The sequence below is a fragment of the Pezoporus flaviventris genome, unplaced genomic scaffold (assembly GCF_033815535.1).
Source record: "Pezoporus flaviventris isolate CSIRO_AGI_PZ_B2104156 unplaced genomic scaffold, CSIRO_AGI_Pfla_v1 ptg000023l, whole genome shotgun sequence".
NCBI classification, from domain to species: Eukaryota; Metazoa; Chordata; class Aves; order Psittaciformes; family Psittacidae; genus Pezoporus; species Pezoporus flaviventris.
Window position 1 is genome coordinate 18827928 of NW_026892571.1, and position 16892 is coordinate 18844819.

General features: G+C 51.4%; 1 protein-coding gene across 2 annotated transcripts in view; it reads right to left on the minus strand.

Moving 5' to 3' along the window:
* Positions 1-1196: 1196 nt before the first annotated feature.
* Positions 1197-16892, minus strand: part of SEPTIN8 (septin 8) — a 33068-nt gene continuing 17372 nt past the window's right edge. Inside the window, exons 4-10 of one of the 2 annotated variants that reach the window (XM_061457114.1) lie at positions 16263-16449; positions 12261-12422; positions 10746-10842; positions 10223-10391; positions 9841-9973; positions 8952-9142; positions 1197-2165 (exon numbers count right to left, since the gene is read on the minus strand). In XM_061457114.1, the coding sequence (XP_061313098.1) occupies positions 2111-2165; positions 8952-9142; positions 9841-9973; positions 10223-10391; positions 10746-10842; positions 12261-12422; positions 16263-16449 (994 nt within the window). In that variant the 3' untranslated portion in view covers positions 1197-2110. Of the gene's footprint in view, positions 2166-4387; positions 6663-8951; positions 9143-9840; positions 9974-10222; positions 10392-10745; positions 10843-12260; positions 12423-16262; positions 16450-16892 lie in introns of those variants that run through there. The other variant, XM_061457115.1, reaches the window with a different exon arrangement.

Sequence of the window (16892 nt, forward strand, 5' to 3'; positions counted from 1 at the left end):
ACCAGAGAGACTCAAAGGAACCTGAGACTGTTTTGGAAGCAGCTGTGATGAAGTGTGACAGGCTGAGCCTTTCATCCAGCTCACTGCATTGTCCTCTTATTAGAGCTAATCCCACTTGCCCCATGGGAGAGCCACAGGAGCTGCTTTCGAGGAAGCGGGAGCTCCCAGTGCTGCTCTGAGAGCAGTTCTCAGGTGGAAGCAAGGTTTTCATTCAGCAGCGAGAAGGCTGCGAATCAAACCTCCCCTTTTCCTTCAGGCTTCCCCTGGAATGCAGGGCTCTGAAGTCTGTGCCCCTTCCTGGTGAAGCCATTAAGGACCCAGTCCCAGTGCCTACAAGGTGTGGGAATAGTTACTTGGCCCCAAGCACCGTTACCTCGGGCCCTCACCAACCAGCGCGTGCTGCTCAGGGATTGTCAGAGCCAGTCAGGTTTACCACACAATACAAAACGTCTTTGGAATTCCAGCTCAGAACCCACGGCTCCTCAGACCCAGTCCGGCCAGGCCCTGCCTGCTTCTCCCCTGGTCCTGCTGCCACTGCAGCCTTCCTCACGCACTGCAGGGATGAGTGATGTGGGGTGAATGTGCTCGTCACAGGGTTCAGTCCCTGCTGCCTGCAAGGGGTGGGAGTCTCCAGAACATCCCCATGGGCCCAGTTTGGTTATTTCACCCCACGTACTTGTTTGATGCTGAGATATATCTCCCAGTTCTAGTCTATGTCAAGGGCATCCAGAGGTTTCGGTGACTGCCACGTGCAACGCACCCAGGGGACAAGAGCTCAGTGCCTGTGGCTGCCAGTGCCTCGACACCATCCTCTCCATCCCAACTCGCTCCTGGGTGGTGACAGCACAGCCTGCTCAGGGGGGAACCCTGTGGGGGTCCTGGTGCAGCCCGCTCCAGTCACCCCATCCTGCTTCTGTCACCCTGTCCCACACAGGGTGCAAGCTGCCCTCAAGCATCCTACCAAGGACTGGTTTTCTGCTGGTCCAAGGCCGGAGCAGCTGGAGAAGGGGAAAGAGGCTGCTGGCCCCAGATGTGTGGGGCTGCACAGGGGACATCACACTGCAACCCCAGATACACAGGGCAAGGGGGTTACAACAGAGGGAATCTGGAGTAACTTTGAGGGTGCTGAATTCGGCCACAGCACTCTGCCGTGGCAGGGACTGTAACTGATGCACAAAACATGGTTTTAACAGGTATTTGTTAAATAAGTCAGTTTTGGTTTTATTAAACCCAACTTTGGTACAAGCAGGTCGTTCCTGAGATTCATTTACAAGGTTTGGTTTAAGACAAAGAGGAACTGGGGCCTCTCCCTGCTCTGTGTGGAGTCAGACTGGGGCACAGACGTCACGCTTCGGTTTAACCTGTTGGGCTTTTTAAACAGGTATGTGTGTAAGGGGAAGTCAGTCTGTTACAAACACAGCTCGCAGCCAGGAACACCCGCTCTCCAGCTTTAAACCATTTCCGCCTCCGTTAACACAAAACCTTTAGCTGTCCTTTGAAACAGCTCCCTCCTCACCCACCGCACCCCACCGGTGTTACCCATCCCGAAGCAGCGGTGGGAGGTGGGCAGGGTTAAGGTGTGAGGCACAGCTCTGCAGCCCTACAACAAAGGCTGGTTTGGTTAGAAACCTGTGAGTCCAAGGAGAAAAGCTACACGGAAGAGTTATTGCCAAGAAACATGAGAATGCAGCGGGAAGGGATGTTAGGAGGTTCCCCAGGTCCATCCCCAAACCAGAGCGAGGGAGGACACACAGAACCCCCACTGCAGCAGCAGCAAAGCCGAATGCTCCCCTCGCACTATCCCGCTTTGTCCCCCGTCCCCATGGAAGCTGGGTCAGTGTTAAGTGCTCTGTGCCCTCACCCGGAGATCGGAGCTGTGGGTTTAGTGCAAGCCATGCAGCAGGCTCCATTAGCAGGTTTATCTTTGGGCAAGTTATCTTAGATTTCAACTTTATCAAGAAACCTGATGGAGCAAACTGTTCCCAATCAGAAGGCACGGTGCATCTTAGTCCTTGCTATAAAATCTCTTCAGTGCAATACAGTGCAAGCTTAGAGGTGAAAGCACCAATTAATTTCTTCTGCATGAGATGTTTTGGCCTTAATAAATCTTCTAATTAACATATCTTCCCGATGCAATGGAGCACGCACTGGGCAGACTAAAAAAGCTACAGAAAGAACAAGAAGAGAATCAGTGTTTGAGCTTCAGTTACTCACATTAAGACAGCATGAAGGGTCAAGGTACGGATCTAACGTGTGGGGCTGGGTGCAGGCGTCTGAATTTAAACCATCATGACCCAGAGGAGCTCTCATAGCTGCCAAGACCTTGTCTGGAGCCAGTAACCAGAGGATGGACTGGAAGCTGGAATGAGGAATGGCTGCTGGAGCAGACATCTGAGGAGCTGTGGGCTGTGATGGGGTGGGAGAAGGACAGAGCTGTCCCAGCCTGGCCAGCACACACAGCCTGGGCCAGTGGCTTTGTGCTTGTCCTATAGAACAGCCAAGGACAAGAGGACCAGGATGGGATTTGGGCTGTCTCCTGAAGGGATAGCACCGTCCTGGGGCCTCAGTCACTGGGCTTCAGCTCTGGAGCTGCAAAACATGGTCAGGACCTACCTCGCTGCTGAGTTTAACACCCTCTGCATTCCTCACTCTGTTGTAAGCATCTCTAGGGGCTTTGCATGGATATTAATGAATAACCTTAACATTGCTCCTATGGAAGATCACTTGCCAGTGCCCATCATCCTGCATCACCAGGTGGCCCAGCTTTAAAATGACTCATCTCTGCCACCTTAATTCCCCAACTGATTCACTGGGTCGGTGATGGCTACAGGCAATGTCCCACCAGCTCCAGCCACCACTTCTGGTCACCTCAGTACCAGAGCCTGGCCCGGTGCAAAGGTGGGATTCCAACAGGCAGCACACAGGACACACAGAACTGCCCAATGCTTTTAAAGCAAGCTGTGTATTAAAAGCAGGCAGCAGAGGTCTCTCACACCAACCAATTCCTGCAGCAACAGCACAGTCCACCTGCACATTCCTAAGATGATCTTGGAAGCAGCCAGGATCCAGCCAGGATCCAGCCAAGATCACTGACTTGCTTTTGTGCTTGGAACTGGGGCTGCACGAAACACTCCATCAGCAGCAGCCCTTCAGCAAACACTGCATCAGCCAGCTCCACTTGTTGGCTTGGTCTGACTGCGGCATTGATCTCAGTCCAGTAACAAATAAAACCCAGAGAGACCCTAAATTACCCCAGAATAACTTTATATGTAGCGATAACACAGAACAGACTCCAGGGACAGGCCTAAGGGTAAAGCTTCAGCAGCAGCACTCTGAAAAGGAGCCCCAGCCTAAAGCTGGGCTTAGTTTTGGCTTTAACCTAAGTGTACTATGTGGAAAAAGCATCCAGCTTTGGAAGTACCACTGGGACACCCTCCACCTCGCTCCCCTTTCACCCCACCCTTAAACCACCTCTTTGGGCAGCATCACATCAGCCAACCTGCTGGTACATCTAAGGTACCCAGATCTCCCATCTACCCAGCCACCGGATCCCACAGGAGTCGTGCCAATGAGCTGGAAGGCTCCTTTTGCTCAATTAGGGATGGCATTTGAATGAATAGCATCACATCTCCCCCCAGTTCCAGATGAGGCGCCTTTCCGCACGCTGCATGATTAACTAATTGTTAATGAGCTAGCTGATTTCAGTTTGGAATGCTCCCAAGAGTCACAAGACATCCTGTGCCTGGTGACACTTCCAACCGCGCCACGCTGTCCTTTCAACAGAGACCCACAGGAAATGCGCCACTAAATAAACGACACCACAAGAACTCAAAATGCACGTGACATTTAATAACAGAAAACAACGTACAAAGTGAGGGGAAAGAAATGAAAGTCAAAAAAAAACCCACCCCGAAACCAACCAACAACGCCCACATTCGGATGGCAAAAGGCAGGGATGCTGCAGGTCGCCAAGGCTCTGAGCCAACCTCTCCAGCTCCACCCTGGGGCATCCACCATAGCCAGACATGAAGCCTACAGAGCTCAGAGCCCCACACAACACGTTTTAAATTAGAAAGCAGACAACATACATGATGGTAAATGGTTAAATGATAAAAACAATGGATAGCTTTTTCCCATTAATACCAACCTTTTACAGATAAATGTATAAACCAACTGCAAGATGCTTAACCGAACAGTTCCGGTCAGTTCTGAAGGGGTTTTCTTTCACTTCTTTTAGCCTACAAGATGTAAGTCTTGGGACTGGATCGAGATTAGCATCACCTTGTATTTGTAAGTTGTTAAATAAAAACAAGATCAGAACTACTCTACATACCACACTGTCTCAACTAAAGGGAAAACCAAGTACTAGAGGAAAAAGTATGACTGAGTCCCATTGGGGAGATTATGGTGTTAAGCGCTCTAAAGAACAAGTAACTAAAAGGAAAAGGGATGTCTGTCACAACATAAAGTCAATGTAATATAATAATCATCGTCATTAAAATATTGTTACATACATTCTGAATGTCTTCATCAGAAAAAGCTGGGAATTTCTCCACAATGCCCATGGACTTGAAGGGTTTTCCTCTTTCATCATTGCTCTACATAACCTAATTTCCTAACGCTAGGACAAAAGGATCGATCTCTGATGAGCCAGGGCAGTTAAAATCATTTGCATAGATCTTGCTGGCTGCAGCATGAGATCGGGAGAGAACGACCGACTGGAAAAGGCTCTTTGCACAGCCAGGATCATCGGATGTGCTTTTATCCCGGCCTGCACAGCAGCAGCCTTGAGAAGTAAAACTAACAGTAAACCAAACAGTGCTGCTCCCTCGTGCAATCAGTGCACCAGAGCTCCCCTCACCAGCAAAACACCAACGTCCTGCCCATCATTCGCTCCGTGGTTGGACCGTGGTCAGAGTGAGCCGGAGTTGTCTCCTTGCATGTAACAACAGGTTGGGGTCCTCGTCCATCCTTGAGAACAAGACATGACCCCTCCTATATTTGACTCTTTAAGACATCCACCTGGAGGCACAGCCTTGAACATGAATGCTCAGCTTTCAGCAGACTCCTAAGGAGCACACACAACTCTGCCTCTTTGACAAGCAGCCTGTTCCGGAGGGTACCCGTGAGATCTGTGTGAGGATCTTTCTCCAGCCTCCAGTAACACTGATTTGCAGTACATCCAAATGAAAGGCCGTATGAAAAGAGTTTAACACCTGAGCATGTACTGAGAAAGGAAAATGAACAAGAAACAGCCCCTGCTCTACTGGGATATGCAAGTTAGAGAACCTCATCTTAGAATGCAGCAAGGGCTGCCCTCACACAGGCTGTAACAGCTGAGGCACGAGGCTGCTCTGTACCTCAAAGAAGGAATCTGCTGACAGCTTGAAGACAAGCCTTTAAGGGAGAAAGCATTGGAAAAGCCCTGTAACATGGATAACTAGATGAAAACGCACACCCTCACAACTAACAGCCAGCCAGTGCTCTCATACACTCTCATAAAGACACTATGTGGGGCTTAATGGAAAAGATTTGCTTTCTTTTAGCCCGTTACCTGTTGGATGGATGGAACTGGGTCCAACTGTTTTTCCATGACAACAGAGCCAGTAAGCCTCTGTTCAGCTATTGTCCTGCCTGATCACACAATGGTTTGAGTGGAAGAAATTAACATTGATCCTAACTTTCCCTCTGAGCTGAGCTGCCCAGGAAAACCAGGCTGTGATTTCCAGGCATGAGGAGTGTTAAGGGAAGCACCTTCCAAGAGGAATAACGCCTATCCATATAAACAGGGTGCATAGCTCAAGATTAGGGGAGTTTCCTTATTAGGCACATAGTAAGTTTAAGGTTAAAGAGTAAAAGTAAAGATGACTGCTTAAATAGCTTTGACACACAGTAAAGTACATTGGTAAATGACAACTGCTGCACAAATCCTGCAGCTGCACATTATACAACACACTCTTATGAAGAATCTTTCTCTATAAATGTTCTACTTTAGCAGTAAACTCAAAACGTCCCATGGATTTTATAACCACTCTCCTTACATATATATATATATATATTTCTTATAAATGATGTAGAAAGTGTTTAGAGTAATTCAGGAGTAAAATACAGAAGTACTGGAATGAGGGTTACTCTGAGCAGGGTTCCCAGGGCAGAAGGTCTGAGCGCTGTGTTTGAACTGACTCAAATGGAGGGCTTTGTTAGAAAAACAAAGGTTCGAGCATCCTTCACAGCACTCCTCCCGTTTGTGCACGTACAGGGGGAGGCCGATGAGCCTCGAGCAGTCACCAAGTGAATTACAGAGGAAAAACAAAGCTAGAAAGCAATGATTTAGCTGGTGGTAAGATGAGTTCAGACAAACAGTTACGGTCGCTGCATACACGGCTGCTCGACCCCTGGGTTTAGAACAAAACACCTGATTTTAGGGATTAGTTGCCTTTGTTTAACAAAAGGTAGGTGGTTACTTCCTCAAAGCCTCCTGCCACACTCTGCACGGATAACAGGGAGTCCTTACACCGCCAGCACCGAAGATGCTCATTTTCTCTTTCACTTTGGTCCACTCACACAATGTTATGAGAAGGGTCACAGGGTGGGAAACTCAAGCAACTTAACACATGAAAGCACCAAGTCCACTCTTGGCCTGAAAGTCTGTGTGTGATTAACTGAAAGAAACAAAGCATAAAAAAACAAAAGCATAAATTAAAGTTATGAAAACGAAACAAAAAGCAAAATGCAGCGAAATATGTTAAAAACAAAACAAGGGGAGGGAAGGGCAAAGGCTGCTCAGGCACCTGAAGACCAATGGGAGACAGCAAATTCCACACTGGAGCGCAACCTGCCTGGCACAGGGAAGCACAAGGGGGAACCTCAGCACAAACACTTGCATTTCCCCTTGACACCTGCAATTCATCTTCATTTCGCACTGATTAAAGCCACTAAAAGCACTGTGTTGAAACAGGAGATGATAAAAGCTTTGACCAGCTCTAGTGAACACAGAAACAAAACCACCCCCTCTCCAAACTCCCGATATACTCCCAGTTCCTGCAAGCTCCCAACGCCTTGCCCATAAACCCAGGATACTTTTCCAGCTCCATCGCATCCATACAGCGCCAGAAACTCACTGCACAAAGCCACAGCACAGCCCACACCGTGCGCTCGGCCGGGTGAAGCCTCACGGGCTCCACAGGACCCCCTGCTCCTTTAGATACCTCCCAGATGAAGCCAAAAACCACCCAACCAATAAAGCTAAAAACCCAAATGACCCAAATCCCATTAAAACCACATCTCCCTAAGTTACCGGTTTTATTCCTGGTGATGGTGCACCCCCTCCAGCCATGCTCTGGAGAGGAAGAGAGCCCCAGCACCAAGCAGGGTCCCACCATGCTGTGGGTGCCCCTTGGTTCTCTGTACACCCCCCGAGCTGCCTTCTCCCGGCCCTGCTCCTGGCCATGGCTGGCTCCTATTCACCACCAGAAGAAGGGGTCCAGACTCGCATCTCAGGTGGGATAAAGCCACAAAAGCCCAGGAAACCCATTTCCCTCACAGGCAGATGGAGCGGAGGGGCAGCTGCAGTGTTCCAGCCTGGCCAGTGCACAGCACAGCATCCCCAGAGCATCCCAGCACCGGCATCACTCTCCCAAGGTACCAGTGTGCAGCTCAGCGTGCTTGCCTCTTTCAAAGCAGGCCCAGCCCCAGCCTGGCCCAGGGTTCAACCCCTAATTCGTGTGCGAGTTCAGCCGGATTAAACCCTGTTTTCAGCAACATAGTTTACAAAGTGTTTTGGGTTCTATGTGTGAGGTGGGCCATGCCCAGAGGATGCTGAGAGGGCTGCAGAAAAGAGTGGGTTTGTGTCTTTAACACCATAACACATTCCCAAGGAAACAGGTTAAAGAATACACACTCATCTTCCATGGGAAGAGGCAAACTACCAGCGTGTCAGTGCCCAGAATGAGCTCTTCTCGTGCTGCAGCTCACAGCAGAGAAGTGTCAGAGCACAAGGTCTCATCAGCCACGTGAAGCTGAACGTTGTGCTGCCAAGAGCACCTCGGGTGTTGCTACTCTCGATGGTCTTGTTTCAGCTGCCATCACTAGAAGGCTCAGGAGCACTGCCACCAGCCTGTGCTGGGTTTGACAGGATGCAGCTCAGACTCTCAAGCTCCTTCACACAAGAGGAAGTAACAAAAGATGCTGGAATAACAGAATTCCCAGCTTGCGTGATGGCGCTTCTCATTTTGCTCCCTGGCCAGTGTTCCTTGAAGACTGGCTTGAATGCAAGCAGGATCACACATGCCCCTTTTCTCTTTAAACCTGTTTGCCCATTCCTGCTCTCTTTACACCTTCAGGTGCCTGAAGGAGCATTATTTACATGCCCTCCTCCACACTGCTGCTGGCTTCAGCAATGTGCATTAACTTGCAGCAAGCTGAGATAAGAATTCTGCCTGCAGGGGAAAAGATCTTTCTCTTGAGCAGAGCTGTGTCCTGGAGCCCTGCTTCACATGGAGCCCTCCTGAATTCCCAATGCATTTTCTCACTAAGCTGCTGTTTCCTTTACAACTCTGCTCCTAAAAACAACTGCCGAGGGCCCCAAGCCTACAGATGACAGGGACCACATCTGAGAGACGTTACAACCGCGCCAAGATCATCCCACGCTGGGGAGAAGATGCAGCTTGTGCTGGTCCCCAGGAGCGGAGGAGCTGCCTGCCACAGAGGTAAGGGCAAACCCTCGCGACTCTCGGCCTTCAGAGAATGGCCCCAAAGTGCAAATCCCTCTCCCCTGCAGCCACCACTTCCCCAGGACCCCGTCTCTTGAAGCAGAGTCAGAAGAGCAGGAATTAGGATTCCAAAATCCCCTTTTCCATTTGCTGCCTAAAGCACTGACCAACACTGAAGCACCCCAGGAGCCGCTGACCTTCCAGGCAGCAGAGGAGAAAGACTTGAGCTCAGTCACTTACTTTTTCTTGTCTTTGTCCTTCTTCAGCGGCTGCTGTGAGGTAGCCTGCAAGGATTGGGACTGCAAGGTTTCCACCGCTACTTTCCGCCGGTTGAAGGCGTTCATCTCCTCCTCCAGCTCCCTCCTCTTCTCCTCCACCTTCCGTTTCTCCTCCTGGTGTATCCTCTTTAAATGCTCAAACTTCTCGTGCAGCTGCGGGGAGACAAACCCTCTGAGCATCGCACCCACACAGCCATGGGGCTGTGACCCCCTGCCCTGCTTCACTCCACACGAATCCCCACCACCCCACAGACACGGCTGGGTGGTGGGGTCCAGCGGTGCCCCTGCACCGGGCCAGCCCCCAGCAGAGCTGGCCTTCACCAAAAGCAGTGAACACACAATGAATTCGGGGCTGCTGCGAGCTGAATATATCACATACATCAAAGCAGGAGAGAGCGTGAGCCCAGGTATGTGCACTGAGGCTCCCTGCTCCGGGGACCCTGTGGGCTCTTTATTCCTCACCAGTTTTGAAGATGGTTCATTTATCTCCTCCCCAGTCCTGATGGCTGCCCATGGCCTCACAACACTGACCTGGGGATTCCAGCTCCCCCCTTTACTCTGCTGCCCAGTGAGCCATCCGACACAGATGCTCACCAAGCAGCATCCGAGTCTCCTACACCCAGCACAGGATGGGGAGAGCTGCTGTTTCTGAGGCACTTCAACCAGGGATGCTGTTGTGAAAACACTGCCCCGTGTCCCCTTCTCCGAGTGGGGGGACGTGTGTGCCTGTGTTTGTGCTTTGGCTGCTGTGCTCCAGAGCTGTGCATGCTCTCCAGGATTCACGGTGGCCAGCCCCAGCTCCTATGCTGGCTGCATTTTGGGCTCCTCTCCCGGGTTTTTGGCACACCCACCTCTCTCTCCTTCTCCTTCAGCTCTGCCTCCGTCTCCTTGACTTTGTTAACAAACATTTGTCTCATTTCTTCCTCTTTCCTCTGGAGCTCTCCCAAGAACTCTTTCCTTTTGGTCTCATACGTTTCTTGGAGGCTGGGGAAGAAAGCAAACAAAATCCAGACCCTCTGGCCACCGGTGAGTTAGGGATGGGGAAATGCATGCCTGCCTGCATTGCCTCAAGACAAACAGGGGAGGGAATGCTTAAGTCAGCTGCAAAGTTCAACCCCAGTGCTAGCTCCTGCCAGCCCAGCATTGAGGATATTACCTACAAGCCTTCCTGTTTGGAGTGTCAGTAACAAGCTACTGCTCGGTATGGATGCTGTAGACATGAAGGGCGCTCACCTGAAGGGCTGGCTGTCAGGATCTGTGTCCTTGAAGCCCATCTCCTCCAGCTTGCACCTCCTGTAGAGCTCGTAGTGGCGGGTGTGAGTCTGCTCCCGGAGATCCTCCATGTTGACCCGGATCAGCATCTCCCGCAGCTTCACGAAGTCGCAGTGACTTTCATTCTCAACTGATGGAGGCAAAGGGAGGACTCAGCCAACCGCACACACAGCAGAGCACAAGCACAGACTGACTCCAGGCACTGCCCTCCCAGGGACTTCCAGCTGTTGTCCCGCACAGAGCACAACACAGCCCCTTGGACGCAGGGATTCCCATCGACCATTACTGCCTGCTGGTAGGAATGGAATGGGAATTCAAAGGGAAGGTTGGCCAACCCACAGAAGGCTGCACAGGATGTTTCTGCAGTGCTCAGCACAGGGCACCTCCACACACGTGTGCTGGCAGGAGGGCAGAGCTGGATGGAGAGGGTGCCCTGCATGCACAAGGCAGGTCTGCGGCGGGTGCCTGGCAGGCAGCACCTTACCTTGCACCACTCCCCATGGGTACTGCCGAGCTCTCACCAGCTTGTTCCCAACCTTCACCTCCTCTGTGCTGCCGACCACAGCAAAGGGCAGATGAGCCTGAAACAGAGCCAAGGAGAGATTGAGTGCGTGAGTCCAGAGATGAGCCTGACCGCTGGATCCCCCTGCCCCAGGATCTGCTCCAAGAAGTCCTTCCTCTGAATCTAACCTCCAATACCCAGAGCAGCCTCTATTGTGAAATGGGATACTGCAACAGAGAGTAGCATAAGGCTGCAGCACAGCTTATTGGCACTGCTGGCTGGACTGGATGGGGAAATATTGTAGGAACACCATGATCATCACTGATGTCCCTGTATCCATTTGTCAGGTTGTTCTCTCAGCTCTTTCCCCACGCCAAGAGCGGGGCACTCCCTGCCTTGCAGAAAGCACAAGCAGAGACATCCATAAACAGGCCTTGGCAGAGCAGTTTGTGTGTGGGCACTGGAAGGGACGTGAGCAGGATACAACATGTGCTCGCTGCTCCCCAAGCCTGCAACGCACGGAGCACAGCGAAGGAACAGGGCACTGTCCTCAGCACCGCAGGAGCCACGGAGCCGGCGCTTCAGTTGGATGAGGCTGACAAAACCCTTCATGTTTAGGAAGAAAGGGATCCACAAGTGTGGAAGTGGTAGAGAAGTGGCCAAGAATATTTTCACTGGGGCAAGGACCAAGCAGCCCCGGCTCCCCTTTCAATCCCCAGCGCACACAGCTTGCGATCGCTTTAGAAAGATGGTTGTAGCCTCCAATTTCTTATGAATTCAGCAAAACCAGAGCTATTCTGGTGAAAACACCCATCTACTTGACCCAGAAATCAATTGGCTATTGAGATTTAAAGTAAATTTAAACAGGGGGGCAGGGATAAAAGACAAAGCATTTAATCAGAAGCAGCCATGCAGGAAGATGCTCGTTCTGATGAAAAAGCTGCTTTTTAGTTAACAAATCAACATGGAGGCATCTCAGCTGCTCTGACTGCAGTAGCTACACTGTGGTCTGGGAGATGGGAAACCTGAAGGTGTTTTGCACTTGTTCTGAAGTTGATCTTTGAATCCCCAAAAAACAAAATAGAGTCAAATCATTTTTCTTCTTTAGTTTAAAACGGATTTTTTCTCTGCTTGGCCTTAAGTGGGGAATAACATACATCTTAACTGTAAGAGTTTCATTCCCAGTTTCCCCCTCCTCATGTGAGGGGCAGCCTCAAAGGCAGAGAGAATGAATTTTAATGAAAGTATTCTTCAAATAGGCAATAAAACAAACTTTGGAGCCGTTTCTCCAGAGAGCCCACAGATTCAGTCAGAGCCACGCTGTGATTAACTCTGCACACAACAGCCCTGGGCACCTCTCGCATCCTCAGCTCAACTGTCAAACAGATTCAGTGCCCAGACAACCCCGCTGGAATTGCCTTTTAAATACTGGTTTGTGCAGCAGTTCAATCTGTCACAGCTTTTGGTGCCCTCAGTGTGACTGGAACCAGCACTCACATTCATCACCGAGTTGATCTCAGCGACCGCTTCATCGTCCGTGGGGAACTGGTAGATCTGCACCCCATTGCTGACCAGCTCGCTCATCACCTTGATCTTGAACTTGTGCAGCTCGCTCTTGGAGATGGTGTCCGCTTTGGCAATGATGGGGATGATGTTCACCTGCAGCGGGAGGAAGGAAGGAGAAACAAGCCAGGTGAGCAGCAGTGGCGTGAGCAGCTCCATGGTGCCCATGGGTGACCCGGGTCTTACCCCGGTGGCTGCTTTGCCTTTCACACAGAGGTGCTGTGCTTTGCATGCGCTGCAGCACGAACCCAGCTGAACACTAGAGGGAAGAGTTTTCCAGGCCTGATTTGGCTACGGATTCCCGATAAAGCAAAGACAAACATCCTGCAATAAATACACGAGGAGCAGATCAAAGCCTCTGCTCGTGCCTATGCGTTTTGTTGTTACACGCTTCGAGGGAGGCAGAGGCTGCGTAACTGTCACATCTCCAGTTATCACCTCTCGCTTCTGGCTGTGCTGACAGGCTGGTTTAGAAGACAGGCATAAGGATGACAACGCTGCAGTGAGCTGGTGGAGCCCTTCCCATGCCTCAGCAGGAGGAGCAGAGGCTCCTCGGATGCTTTTACAGCAGCTACAGAACCTTTCCGAGGACTCCACGCGGATCACAACTCGGGCGCGCTGTGTGGATGACACAGACCCCCTGGGAGAGGTGCAGGGTGCAGCACACAGGAGGTTGGGGGTCCTGCTGGTTTCACATGGCACTCACCAGCACAACACCCCATGGAGCTTCATCAGCCCAGGGTTCAAAGCCACCCACAAGCTGCAGCGTGGGGAGGTCCCCACCGTGCTTGGCACCCATCAAGGTCAAGAGCAAACAAGGGCCACACACCCCACGCTTCAGGAGGGATGTGGTTCGCTGTGTGGCCTCGTGCTTGAGAGAGCTGCACCAGGGCAGGATCTGTCACAGGAACCTCTATTAGATTCTGCTGCGATGCCCGGAGAAGCCAAGTGCCACGCTGCAAACCACTGCTTAAACAAACAACAGCACAACTCTGAACAGCAGCCAAATTCACAGCAGCGACACGCACGGGCTGAGACAAACGAGGGGAAAGCCTGATTTGCCATCTCAGAGTTCTCAACAGCCAAGGCTTTTTGTCCTACAGAGCACAGACTCAGAGCAGCCATTTGGGCTCCAGTGGGTGCCATTCGTATAAATAACCTTGCTTTCCCAGCTCAAGCTCTCTTTGTGGCTCAGTGGTTTTTCCATACTTCGTGTTCCTCCCTCCTCCCTCTGGTTTAGCACCCACTAAATGCAAGAGCATTTACTCGCTCCAAAAGAAAATCGTCTTAATTTGCTCATTGCAAATACATCCAAGGGGATAAAATCCCTCTTTTTCGCAGCCACTGACCTGGCCTCTTTACCAAGGGCCACAAACCCACACAGAACAAGGTCTATTGCTCCTCAGCAGGTCAGTGTCCTCATTACCCACGTAAAAAGGGCCATGACCACAGCTGGGTGCCTCACTGACCTGCTAAGAGCAGGGCAGCCACAGCTTCTCTGGGCACCCTGTGCCAGCGCCTCAGCACCCTCACAGGGAAGAGCTTCTGCCTAAGAGCTCAGCTCAGTCTCCCCTGAGGTTAAAGCCATTCCCCTTGGCCTGGAATTATGACCCAAGGAAATCTGTGCTTCAGACAAGACAGTGAACTCAATGCACACCCATAAACCCCACCTCCTTCTCAAGTCACGAAGGGCAGGCAATTATCTACAGCTCCTAAACAGCACTGGAACCCATCCAGGACAACAACAGGGAGCCCCGGGATGCCCACAGCTGGGCATCACTTCCCAGGGCAGGGCTGTTTCACATCAGTACATCACCTCCTCATCTGATACAGAGGCAACTTCATCTATCTTCTTTCTCCACATTAAACCCAATGGAAAGCCAACCCCTGCCAGGTCCTACGTGCTTCCCACCCAGCAGCCATTCCATCGACCCAGAACCACTTCTGAAGATGCTTCTAGCCCTCCGGCTGTAACTGAATACCCTGAGAGCAGCTGGCCATGAGCTCAGCCAAACAGATGATGCACCACAGCACAATGGAAGGTTCTGTTTACGAACCAGCTTTACTCAGAAGGGACTTTGTAAACTTTACACTGAAGGCAAGATGTGTTATTGAAATCATCACCCACATTCAGAGGCCTGCCCAGCACCTGGTGCCGTGCCATGGCGCGCTGGAGCGAAGGTGGAACCGAGCCTCAAAACCCCTGCTGAACTAGCCCCAGAAGCTGAGTCAGCAGAGCACACCACAAAGCCCAGCCCCTGATGCACCTTTTGTCCCCATGGGCCCCGTTCTCCACCAACCACCCACAGCTTCCCAAGGGGAAAGCCAGGTTCAGGTGTGCTGCCAGGGCTGCAGACCCGAGGCAGAGCACATCACCTCCCTGTTACCGGTGTGGAGCGGGCAGAAAGCTGCCTGGGGCTTGCTGACACCCACTGCACTCCGCCCCATGCACAGCCATTCAGGTGCACTGGGAAGGGGGCTCAGCGCTGTCATGCACAAATCCTGGAGCGCCTGGAGAGCACCTTGATGGCCTGGGATGGCACTGATGCAGAAACACAACGTAAATCCCTGACACCCAGGAAACATCAATGGTCTCGGGTCGCTTATTCACGTCCATGTGCCTCCTTGCGCAAAGCCACCACACCACCAAACCCAAGATGTTCTCACACTGTGGTAAGAAGGGAAATGAGAGCAAAGGGATTAAAGGACTCCAGGGAGGACAATTTAAGTGGAAGTTTAGAAATATAAAAAGCCTGCGTGCGCACAAAGTCCTCAGCTCTGCACAAGTACAAAGGATTTATTTTGGTACTACCCAAGGACCACATGAAAGGCAACCACGGGGAGATGTGAAAAGCAGGGAATGGAGAAGGAAGGGAAGGGAAGAGCTTTGTGGGACCACCAGCACCAAGGGGAATCGTGCAAAAGCTTTCCTCCAAGCATATTTCTGGGGATGTGTAATGCTGGCAGCACACCAGGAGACAAGGGTTTATTGAGGGAAAGTTTCTGGATGCCTGATGAAGTCAGTGTAACAGCTACCAGGGTTACAACAGCCACTGCAATGGGAGGGCAGTGCCTGCTCTGCAGCAGGGCCAAGGGAAAGCAGCCCTGAGTGGGAGGGCAAACAGCAGGGACCCTGCAAGGGGGACTCTACCCAGGGTCCCCCTGTTACTGCAGGGTCCCAGCACCTTGCCTGTCCCCTCTGCAGGCTCATCAGCATCTGCCCCCACCTTGCTGCTAAAGCACTGCTCTGAAAGATAGGAAATGCTTGCAAAGAGGAGATGCTGCTGCCACTTGTGACCTTCGAAGCCTCCTGCAGCTCCCTGGAAGCCAGAAGTGTGTCAGAAACCTCCTCTGAGCTGCAGAAGCATCAGTTAAGTAACCCACAGTTAAGTTAAGTTAAGTTAAGTTAAGTTAAGTTAAGTTAACCCATCAGTTAAGTAACCCACAGTTAAGTAAGGAGCCAGTTAAGTAACCCACTGCTGCCTTAGGCAGAATAGCCTGTGCACAGGCAGACCCTCTCACGACCCACTTTTCAGATTCTATGACCTTGAGGATCTCTCACCATGCTTGAACATCTTCAGGAGATACTGTGATCTCCTGTGAGGACCACCTGGCCCTCAGAACACACCCTTACCTGCACACGTGTAAAGCGCAGGTAAGGAAGTTGCAGCTGATGGCTTTGGTAAAGATGAGCTAACCTGGGTAAGATTCTTATAGTGAGGGACACTCCAGACGGCTGGGAAACAGGTTTTGCACCTGATATTCTTCAGGCAAGGCAGTGAGAAAGCAAGCACAAGACCTCAGCAACCACCAGGACAGATGAAGTTTGATCAGAGTCCTATAAATGCCCCAGCTACCAGGCAGGAAGGGGTCCAGCACTGACACAGAAGCAATGAACCCTTCCAGGAAGATGGACCATGGTGTCCAGCCCCTCACCTTGCTATCGAGCTTCTTCATCGTGACCAGGTCCAGGGACTTGAGGGAGTGGCCGGTGGGGGTGATGAAGTAGAGGCAGACGTGGATCCTGGTGTCGTGGTAGTTGAAGAGGGAGCGCCGGATCTTCAGCTCCTCTTGTAAGTAATTTTCAAACTGCGTATCAATGTACTCAACTATCGGCCTGTAACTAAAACCAGACCATTAGCAAGCCAGGCCTGGGGCACCGGCACTGCAAAGGCTTCAGGGGTTCCATCACTGTAAAAGCAACCACGAGACTCAAACGATGTAGCCTCACAACAGGAGGAGTGTGGCATTTACACACAGACCCTGTAATCCAAAGGAGTCTCCTGAGGCTGCACTGGAAAATAAGGACACTGGAGCATGGAAACACAACTCCCTCCCCAGATCTAACTCTGCCCAGGTCTCAGGGCTGAGCCATCTGGCTGCAGCAATGCAGCGTGACCAAGGAGAGACCTTGGAGTCCCAGAATGCCTTCACCTCGGGCTTGAACAAGATGTCTGTGCAATTAAATGAGACAGGTCCAGCGACACTGGTCACTGTCAGAACAGATCATTCCCAACCCTGCACCGAGGGCAGCCTGTCAACCGCTCCCGCTCCTGGAGGACACCG